The following is an 11,213-nucleotide window of genomic DNA, read 5'->3' on the forward strand; positions in this document are numbered from 1 at the left end:
AATGCGCATGCGCAGTGCCCTTAACGAATGTTTTGTACTTGCGGCTGGCGTCTGAAATGATAAACTAACGCCGACACGGATCGATATTTCTTATTCTCAGGTGAGGTTGTCATTTGGTGTTTCATTTTCGAAAACAGTTAGTAAGAAGAGAATTTGTTGGCACAAATGCATACCGTCATATAGCGCATGCCAACATTTACAGTACAGAATATTTAATTGAGTAAATTTGAATTATTATTCTGCAGCCACCAGTCTTCCTCTATGGCTGTCTGCTGGGATCTATGGTTCTCATGGTCTTCCTGGGACCAAAGAACCATAGATCACAACATTCCTGGCCATTGGTTTTCCTCCATGTCTGTCTCCTGGGATCTATGGTGCTCTGGTCTTACTGAGTCCAGTGTCATGGATGTCATTTCCATCTATGCAACATGCTTCACATTTAACAGGATGATGACCCATCGCCTGGTGGTTTATAGTTAGGCTTTGGTCATGTCAGAGGCAATGCATTGAGTTGCATGGTCTAATTGAATAGTATGCATTTGATCAGAATGAATATAAATAATATAATAAATGAATAATTAATAATAAAATAAATATCATGATCATATGATTATTAGGGTGTATTATGGTTCAATGATGTTGTCACATTTATAATCAATGTGTCTTGATGTGCAAGAGAATATTTTCCATCGAGGTCATAGGTCATGTTAGATGTACGTTTTTTGTATGGATATTTTTTATATCGTTATTGCTGTAAGGATTTTTTTTGTATTGGTATTTTTTCTTATTTTATTGGGTACAACCTGGAATAAGTATTATTTGTATATCTTGAGCAGAGAATAATGTGTAGGCTACTAAAGAAAGTCTCAGTTAATGAACCTCATCTCTCTGAGGGTTAACAATGGTAAAGGGTAAATAGACTGCATTTAAATAGCGCTTTTCTAACATTGCCTAACATTCACCCATTAATGCAATCATTCACACACCGATGGCGGTGTCAACCATGCAAGGCGACAGCCAGTTCGTCGGGAGCAGTCAGGGTGAGGTGCCTTGCTCAGGGACACTTCGACAGGAGCCGGGGCTCAAACTAGCGACCTCCTGGTTGCCAGTCACCCGCTCTACCTCCTGAGCCACATCCCGCCCCCATCATGATTAATGATGAATGATTGATGATGATTTATTATGTTCTAAATGGGAAACTGATCGCATGTATCCCACGCACTAACGACAAGGGTTTTCCTCTGGGCAGTGACCTGAGCCTAGAGGAGGAGGATGGGGAACACGAGCAGCGACCGAGCCGTGGGGGGTCACGGGGGGGAGAAGGCCCACCGGCGGGACAGCAGGGGGGCCAAGGACGGGGACCGGCCCAAGATTCTGATGGACAGCCCGGAGGACGCAGACATATTTCACGGGGAAGACATCAAAGTAAGCGGACCGATTGAGAATCGGATACCTGAACAACACGACTTGTGTTGTGTTGCAATCCTAAGTGTTGAAGGTTTACACTTGTTCTGCATTACCCTAAGAAGTAGTTAATGTGGGTTGCGTCACGTCGGTTTTATCTGTATAGTGACCTCGATGATCTTAAAAAGGCATCACATGCCTACCTTTTACACCCCTCCTAACCCTAGTCAAATTGAACTTTATTAACAGAGCACTCTTTGTGCGAAACGGCAACACATATTGCTTAGCAAGGAAAAAAAATAATATTGATTTAAAACAGAAAATAACCATATGAATCCCAGAAAAAAAAAAGTTTAACTACACGACCAGAAATATACTGCGTCTTCTAGGGACAAAGGAACCCCTAATATACTGTGTCGTCTAGAGACAGTAAAAAAAGCAGTACCTTATATTCAGTGTTTTCATGTGTTTTCTCTACCTTATATACAGTGTTTTCATGTGTTTTCTCTACCTTATATAAAGTGTTTTCATGTGTTTTCTTTACCTTTATATACAGTGTTTTCATGTGTCTTCTCTACCTTATATACAGTGTCTTCCTGCGTCTTCTCTAGGCCCACGAGAGGCAGAGGAGTACCTTTTAGATACAGTGTCTTCCTATTTCTTCTCCAGGCCCCGCTAGAGAAGGAAGAGTACCTGGCCTGGCAGCAGGACCTGGAGGCAGACGATAAAGGTCTGACTGTGGACCGGCCCACCGTGTTTCGCTGGACGGGGGACGGGAAAGAGGTCTTCCTCTCTGGCTCCTTCAACAACTGGACCAACAAGATCCCCCTGATCAGGAGGTGAGAAGCGACAGCAAAACAATAAAGATCCATTTAAAATTGCTTCATGGCATTTCTTGAGTAAAACTTGTGGTAGATACTTTTGTACTTTGAATGTGTAGGTTTTGAATATTGAGGCCTTGCAACCATATCAAAATTAGTGACTTATCGTTAACTCCTTATCCAAGTGTTTCTTATGCTCAGAACCACTTTTGTGTTGTTCTGTTTTCCAGTCAAAACAACTTTGTGGCCATCGTGGATCTGCCAGAAGGGGAACACCAGTATAAGTTCTATGTGGACGGCCAGTGGACCCACGACCCCGCTGAGGTACACAAACACCCCCGCTACGGATACACAAACAAAACTCAAACAGTAGTCGCATGCTAACTCAGCGTTCAAGTCCCAAGTGTTTCTGGACTAGGGCTGCGCCGACCATCAACCGTCCATCATTTATGGTCAACAGAGGTATCTTCAATCCTCGAAATTCACAGGACAATCATATAAGAAGGATCCTGAACAATTCAACATCACAATTCACCCAATGTTCCTTCAGTTTTGATATCATTTCATTCTTAGAGACAAACGTAAAGAGAAATCGTTCTTTACTATAATCTCTACTGATGGTACTACTGATACTATAGTCTAAAACGTAATGAAAAGTCTTTCTTTACAATAGTCTCTACTCTCTAGTGATGGTACTGATACTATAGCCTAAAACGTAATGAAAAGTCTTTCTTTACTATAGTCTCTAGTGATGGTACTGATACTATAGTCTAAAACGTAATGAAAAGTCTTTCTTTACTATATTCTCTAGTGATGGTATTGATACTATAGTCTAAAACGTAATGAAAAGTCTTCCTTTACTATAGTCTCTAGTGATGATACTGACACTATAGTCTATAACGTAATGAAAAGTCTTTCTTTACTATAGTCTCTAGTGATGGTACTGATACTATAGTCTAAAACGTAATGAAAAGTATTTCTATACTATACTCTCGAGTGATGGTCGGTTGGTGGTTGGTTCACGGCTGCTGTTAATAATGTTCTGGTTTTGACGTTCTCTTGCTCCAACCCAGCCGGTGGTGACCAACCAGCTGGGGACGGTCAACAACCTGATCCAGGTGAAGAACACAGACTTCGAAGTGTTCGACGCGCTCATGGTGGACTCCCAGAAATGCTCAGACATGTCAGGTGAGGCCCTCGCTCAATGGTTAATGTTTAATGGACTGCCTTTATGATGCGCTTTACCAACCAGTGGCCACCCAAAGCGCTTTACAATATTGCCGAACATTCAACCATTCATAAACAAATTCACACACTGACGGCGGCGTCAGCCATACAAGGCGACAGACAGCTTGTTAGGAGCAGTTAGGGTGAGCCGTCTAGCTCAGGGACACCTCGACACTCATACAATAATAGCAACTAAATACAAAAGCCCCAGCTTGGTGAACAGGAAATCTTAATAATAAGGGCTTATAAGTGATTACTGTTAATCAAAGAACTGGCTGTGATTAATCACATATTTCAAATAGTCGAGTTGACTTGTCTTTCTCTGTGTGTATGGAGGTTAAATAATTGATTCATGTATGTATGTATGTGGCGCTGTGAAGAAAAGCATGCCGAACTGTTAATGGGAAACAAAAGAGCAGATTGGTGACTCATTTATTATAGGACATAGTTGTTCCTAGTGGTGTGCCTTGAGGCAGGACGAGGTGTGCTCTGCAATGAGTGGGTTTTAATACATAAACCTGCACTAGGTTACTACCATAATTGCTAATATTTATGATTTGTTTTATTACAGATTAATTTAGCCAATAACTTAATAGAAGTTATTGCTTCATCTAAATACTTTCAGTATCTGTCAACCTGAATCCATGAGATACCCTTTTGGTAAGCTGTGAATTATTGCAGAACATTTTATGCATGATACCCTTAAGTTCATGTGTGATGTTTTTCATAGTCAACCCTTCAACTGTAAATCGGTGTGCTTTGAGTGTTTGGGATTGTTGTATGCTAAGCCCCAGAAAGGTTGAGTAACAGATCAATAATTAAACCACTGAAAGTGATGTAGTAAAATAATGGTTATATAACAAAAAAGTGTCTCTGTTCATAAACTAAACATGAGATGTGTGACACGTTAACCAAGCTACTTTTCTTTTGACCACTTGATACTTTTAGTTGAAGACTTATAACAAAGTGTGTTTTGGCAGACCACTTCTTTAGCTTTGTATATGTTTTCTGCATGATGATTAACGAGCCGTCAAATTGTTTCCTCTCCAGTCTCTGCTTGAGATTACAATGCTGCCGAATATAACAAAAAATAAAACTTTGAAAGTGTCTCTTTTCATAAACTAAACATGAGACGTGTGACACGTTAACCAAGCTACTTTTCTTTTGACCACTTGATACTTTTAGTTGAAGACTTATAACAAAGTGTGTTTTGGCAGACCACTTCTTTAGCTTTGTATACGTTTTCTGCATGATGATTAACGAGCCGTCGCATTGTTTCCTCTCCAGTCTCTGCTTGAGATTACAATGCTGCTGACTGAAGTGTATGAAACGTGACTTAATTCCTTCCTTAAGGGTCGGTCACACCCCATCCAAAGTCAATGGGGCGGAGGATTTCCGTTTGCATCAGTCCAGTGGGACCCACGCTTAAAGTGCTCCTTGATTACCTCTCGTTAAGCAGTGAGCCCATCAGCAGCTTTCGGACGCGGCCTTGCCAACGTTTTCCTAGGGAGTTGAGCGTTGAAGCCCGACCTCACGGCCTGGGTTCGCCACATTATTTCATCTTTGACCCAGGTTGGAGATTAACAGAAATTGTTATCAGTTAAGAGCAATAAACTTTGGTCTTACATCTACATTTATATTTATATTTAGGGAATTTAGCAGAAGCTTTTATCCAAAGCGACTTACAGTAAGTACATTTGTCAGGAAAAGGTGAAACAATATTTTGCTGTTGGTACAGTTACGATGTTCATAGAACCAAGTGCCAGCACTTACAATTGCTAGGTTAACCCATTCCCCGTATACAACAAAGTTAGGTAGGATAAGATGCTACACAACTAAGTTCCTTAACTAAGTACGACATACAACAAGTGTGTACATTAAGTGCAAGGACGTACAACATACAATAGGTCTTATGGTTGGGTATTTCTGAGCTCCCAACCTTGCATCCAGCAATGCTAGACATGCGTTGACCATTTTATGGTTTTCAGTTTATGGTGAGCGTTAATGTTAAACGCCCTCTTTTATAATACATGATTAAGTAATGCACATTTGAATGTTCTGTGACCTACTAATACACATGCTCAATGCACAAGAAAAAGTCACACCTGCTGCAGTTTGTGCTCACAAGCATCTTGGATGATCTGAACGGAAGATAAACAGATCATTTAGACTCGCTAGCATTCTGGCCAGCGGCCTTGCTAGCGGTCGTGCTAGCTGCTCACGGCTAAAGTGAAAGGGTTCACACTGGGTCTTTAACCTATGGTGATCTGACTCTCAATTAGCATATTAGCATACTGGAGGACAAAATACTTATTAAACATGTTTGTATGCTCTATGGACAGCACACAAATGCAATTTCCATTTTCTAAATTATTTCAATCAAAACTCCTACAACCTTGCTTTGTATTCAACTATGTAACCATGTCTGTGTGCTATGTGAGCCGAACGTACTACGTGAAATTTAAATGAATGATGTCAATCTCAATAATAAGTGTATCTCTCTAATGGATCTCTGTAATCTGCACATGGATGCCAACTTTTTCAATGTGTCGATTTTAAGAAATTAGGGCCTTCATGGACAGGACAGTGAAGAGGGACAGGAAAGTGGATCTGAAGAAGAAGAGAGGGAATGACAGGTAGCAAAGGACCCTCGCAAGGTGGGAATCTGACGTAGGTCGCTGCACGACGTAGGTGGGTGGTTAGTGCACTAGCAGGTCGAGCTACCTCATCTGCCAACGTTTCGTGTGTAAACGTGATCACTGGCAGCATCCAGGCATGAAAGGGTTCGGAAAGACATAGACCGGAGGAGCGGAAAGTTACACAACGTAACCTCCCTGAAACCAAATGTTCCCAGAGGAGTCTGGCGGCTGCCTTTTGTGACACATTAGCCCTGCTGGAGTAAGGGCTCTACAGATGGTTAAGCTGACGGCTCTGCAGGTACCTCAGGAGCTCAGGAGTCGGGGTAATGAGAGAGAGGGAGGTCGAGGTGCACTTGAGCCAAACACCCTCCTCCTTCACTCCTTATTACAACACGACGGAGGTTTAACTGTGTGTGTGCGCATGTGTGTGTGTGGATGCATGTGTGCGTGTGTGTTTGCGCATGTGTTTGTGTGTGTCTCTATGTGCGCACACGTGCATTAGTGGACAAATAGGAAGAGCCGATTTGTTTTCAAGTGCTTCAAGCACCAGGTGTTTCTAACAGCACCATATAGACTTCATTTCCCATGGGTCTTTGCGTCTCTCTCCAGACCTCTCCAGCTCCCCCCCAGGGCCGTACCACCAGGACGCCTACACTCCCAAACAGGAGGAGAAGTTTAAATCCCCCCCGATCCTACCTCCACACCTGCTGCAGGTCATCCTGAACAAAGACACCGGCATCTCGGTGAGTGGACAGGGGAGACGCCAGAACAATCCATGGCCATTTCAAAAATAGTGGGAAGGTCCACCCAGTGCTATGAGGGGACAGCCTACCAGTTGGTACAGGCAGTCCACTGGACAGGCTGGTGGATGATCTGTCCCTGAATGGACGTTAAACAAGGTGAGGTGACTGAGTCTGAAACAGATTGTAAGGGCTTGTGACGGGTGACTTCCCACTCATGCTATCACAAGAGGCTTTATTAGTCCTCACAAGCTGTTTTAATGTCAATCCACTTGTAGTATCACAAGTATCATGTCTGTCATACCTCTGGGAGGACAGACCGACTTCTGATGTCACAAGTGGATCTTTTTTTGAATGGAAGGTGCCCATTAGTCATGTTTTTAACAGTTTTCTCCTGTCGCCCCAGTGTGACCCTGCATTGCTTCCAGAGCCAAACCATGTGATGCTCAACCACCTCTACGCCCTCTCCATAAAGGTAACTCCATCAGACACCATATACAATCTTAAGTTTACGCAAGGACACAATGACCTCCTCCCAGCAAGGAGAAGCCCTTATCCTGAAATATTAATTTGCAGTCTTAACATACGCTAGACGCACCATCATAACAAGCACAAGTGTGGACACAAACTGACCAAAGAATTGCACACACATAATGTTACATTTCTTTTGAATTTGTTGTTGAGTATTTTAGCTTTTAAATCTATTTGTTTCCTCTTTAACAATGTGCTTCCAGCTCATTCTGTTTGTGTTCAGGAATTGTTACTGACTACAGTTAAAATACAAAAAAAAACGGTAAAAAGACTAGATCGCTAACCCATATGTCAAAGTGTAAAGGTCTACAGCTAGCTAACCCTATGCCAATGTCCAAGTGTTAAGGACTACAGCTCACTAACCCTATGCTCATGTCCAAGTGCTAAGGACTACAGCTAGCTAACCGTAGGCTAATCCCCCAGTGTTAAGGACTACAGCTAGCTAACGCTAGGCTAATGTCCAAGTGTTAAGGACTACAGCTAGCTAACCCTATGCTAATGTCCAAGTGTTAAGGACTACAGCATCTTCCACTGTGTGTATTTCTCCATAAGGATGGTGTGATGGTTCTCAGCGCGACGCACCGCTACAAGAAGAAGTATGTCACCACGTTGCTCTACAAGCCCATCTGACTAATCGGGACTTGTATCTGGGTAACCGAAGACACACACCTGTAAACGTGTACAAACACACTGCACCACGCAGCAGACCCACAGAGATTCTGATCCGCTGAATCCTGGCCCAAGGCATCCTATTTCTATTGAGTCTATACATGCAGAGTTTCCTTATCAATCCACTTCTTCATCTCAGAGGAGCGATGTAGAAGGAGAAGAGGTCACTGGCCAATCACAAAGCTTCAAAACCCTTAAACAAAGGGAACCATGGGAACAGTTTATGTTTATGAGATATAGTTATTTTCTAGGGCAGCGTCTAATTGACCAGCATAGTTTATTCTGAATAAAATTACAACTAATTGTATTTAGTTCTAAGTTGCAGCTTGAGTCCTATAATGTCGTATAAGACCGTGTTGCCATACAGAACAGGATCTTCACGAGAAGGCATTCTGGCTTTGGTTTCACCTCCTCACCTCCTGTTGTTCTCCTCCTGCACACGCTCCAGCCTGTGAACCCATTAATTACTCTGTATACAGCCCAGAGGGAGCGTACATGCAATCCAAATCTGAGAAGGTTGGCTATGGATTCAAAGTCTATTTGTTTGAGTTTTTTTCTGAGCACTGAAGCGGAGGTTGGTTCAAGTCCTTCCCTCTCTGATGTTGTGGCAGGTCATACTGAGGCAACCCACGCCTCGCCAAGGAAACGATTGAATTCACACAACTTTAGATTGAAGATTCCACCGTTGAATCAAACGATATATTATTTTATGTCATGAGAGCTCAATCGACCTCTGGACAGGAGGAAGTCATAAAAATGATCCAAGCAAGTTTTTTTACGGGAAGGTATTCTTTTACCCTCCACTCTGTCTCTGTTAATCGTTAATTCAGGTCAGTTTATGACGTTTTCGATTGCAGATGAGCTGTACTTAGTCGCTGACACACAATCGCTGCCCCTCTTTTCTTTTTGCCTTACTGTATATCCATTGTTCTTTGAGCTGGTTGACCCGCTGAGGTGATGAGGCCAGAGTGCGGCTGTTAGGACTGAACTGACGTGTGTGCGTGTGAAATGTGATAGGAGGAGGATGTCTGGACTTGGCTGGACCTTAATGAGGATGTAATTCTCCATACAGGCTGTGAAGAGAGAGAGAAGAAATTTCTTCTCATGGAGACTGACATTGATAAAACGTTGTATTCTCTATCCATGACGTATTTTGAGAATGTATTTTGTTGCACTGCACTGTGTTTACATGTATATCTTTTTGTTATTTTTTTTCAAAAAGGTGATACAAACATATCACGCCACAAAGTGAAGTGTTATGTATCAAACACCTTTCTCACAAACACTGTCTCAGAGGGCATCTTCGGTCCACATCGGAGGACAAACCGTAGCCTAATAAAGTGCAAGGAACCGAAAAATCCCAGGAGACAAACCTTGATGAGGCACCCAGAGGAGTGAGGAGTTCAGACAGATGAAACAATATCAAAACAACAATGTTAGGAAAGCAATGTCACAGCTGTCACCATGGGTTTCCATCTCTGCGATGAATAAGACACGCAGAGCAAACAGTCGCGCTACTACAAACATCGTCGGTTTTCTCTCTACATGACGAAGGAAGTGGTCTAGGCTAGTGCGATGAGCAGTTGCACTGCTATCGACGTTATGCTGCATGCAGACTGAGTTTGCATCTATTCGAAGCAGTCCCAATTAGTCAACGCTTGAATAGCTGTCCTCGATACTTTCTGTGTTTTTAATCTCTACCGCCTCATATCAAATGTGTTTTTCACTACTCTTGTTCCGTGTTGGCACAGACGCTAATGCAGTCCTCAGACAAGTCCTGACTGAATGAGAAATTCCGCTCGCTTATTTTCTTGGTACGGGTTGACGAGTGCATTTCCCTAAATCACCTGGCACTTATTCAATATGGAACCCATTACACAACATATGATTATCCTTAACGACTATCTGTTGTAGCTGTAGGTGTTTGAACTAAATATTTACCCTACCTTTTTTTGCTATCATATTTTTTGGCCTATTTATTTCCTGTGTGGTTGAGGAAGGGGCCTTTTTGGGCGGCACTAGTCCTTGAAAGTAGTAGATAAAGGAGAGAGCTACTCTTCCTGTGTGTTTCCTGGTTGGTGTTCAGGGGCCCTTGACATCCAGGAGCCAACTGATCGTAATTCACGCATGATTATATGAAAATAGATGACACGGAGGAAGAAGGCAAATGCATTGTGTGCTGTGTTGAAACCAGTGCGGATTCACGATTTTGACAAAAATCCATAAAATATGTTGTTTTTTTAGAGGGGAACTATTCTCTAGCCTTTATCCTGTTGATGAGCCATTTCACAATCTCTCCTTTTGTGAAATCACGATGTTGCTGTGTTCCAACCGTCTGGCTGGAAGGAGCTGATTGGACTGTATCAACGCCAGCCCTAGGCAGAGGTGTATATGGCAATCATACACCTGAGTGGACACTCCTACTAGTGATGTCACAAAAGCAGTAACCAGGCTCCATCAGGGGCAATTCTGGGGCCCTTGGACCAGCATATCACAGTGTGTGACAGACGGGAGCTGTCACAGAGATGTTAGAGAATCGAGCTGTCATTTTACTGTCCGTTCGTGTGTGTGTGTGTGTGTGTGTGTGTGTGTGTGTGTGTGTGTGTGTGTGTGTGTGTGTGTGTGTGTGTGTGTGTGTGTGTGTGTGTGTGTGTGTGTGTGTGTGTGTGTGTGTGTGTGCGTGTGCATTTCAATCAAAGTATGAACGACTGACGTTTAGAGATGAAGAAGGTTGTATTGGCCAAATTGCGCAAGGTAGTGTTTGCACTGAAGTCTCACGGACAGTCCTGACTGAAAATAATCATACAGAAAAAGTGTTTTAATGTCTCTTGCTGTTTGAATTCTGCATATATTTCACTGGAAGTCTGGATTAAATATGCATTGATCTTTAGCCGTACACAACCATACCTTATCCAAGTTTTGGATGTAACAGTAATAACACAAGTTTTGCTTTAATGTTATGGTATTTAACATGTGTCCATAATCAACGTTATGCTGTGTTTTTGGTTTGAAACTGAATATCTGACAAGGATTGATTCATGTCTTGAATTTAACATAAAGAAATTGGTTTTGTTAAAATGTTTTATTTATTTACAATGTCGATTTCGTGATTTTCGAGGTTGGTCCCAATGTCGTCTATCTTGACTAAATAAATCTAGATTAGTGTTTAATTAAATATTTAC

The 11,213-nt window shown here is 42.3% G+C and overlaps 1 protein-coding gene across 1 annotated transcript; it reads left to right on the plus strand.

The window, feature by feature from the left end:
• On the plus strand, window positions 1-11,213 carry prkab1a (protein kinase, AMP-activated, beta 1 non-catalytic subunit, a). Its single transcript, XM_056578688.1, has 8 exons — window positions 1-100; window positions 1,250-1,425; window positions 2,074-2,243; window positions 2,456-2,549; window positions 3,299-3,413; window positions 6,701-6,834; window positions 7,238-7,306; window positions 7,915-11,213. The coding sequence occupies exons 2-8, from the start codon at window positions 1,273-1,275 to the stop codon at window positions 7,990-7,992; spliced, it is 813 nt and encodes a 270-aa protein (XP_056434663.1). The 5' UTR covers window positions 1-100; window positions 1,250-1,272; the 3' UTR covers window positions 7,993-11,213.

Source organism: Gadus chalcogrammus, chromosome 19, assembly GCF_026213295.1.
Source record: "Gadus chalcogrammus isolate NIFS_2021 chromosome 19, NIFS_Gcha_1.0, whole genome shotgun sequence".
NCBI classification, from domain to species: Eukaryota; Metazoa; Chordata; class Actinopteri; order Gadiformes; family Gadidae; genus Gadus; species Gadus chalcogrammus.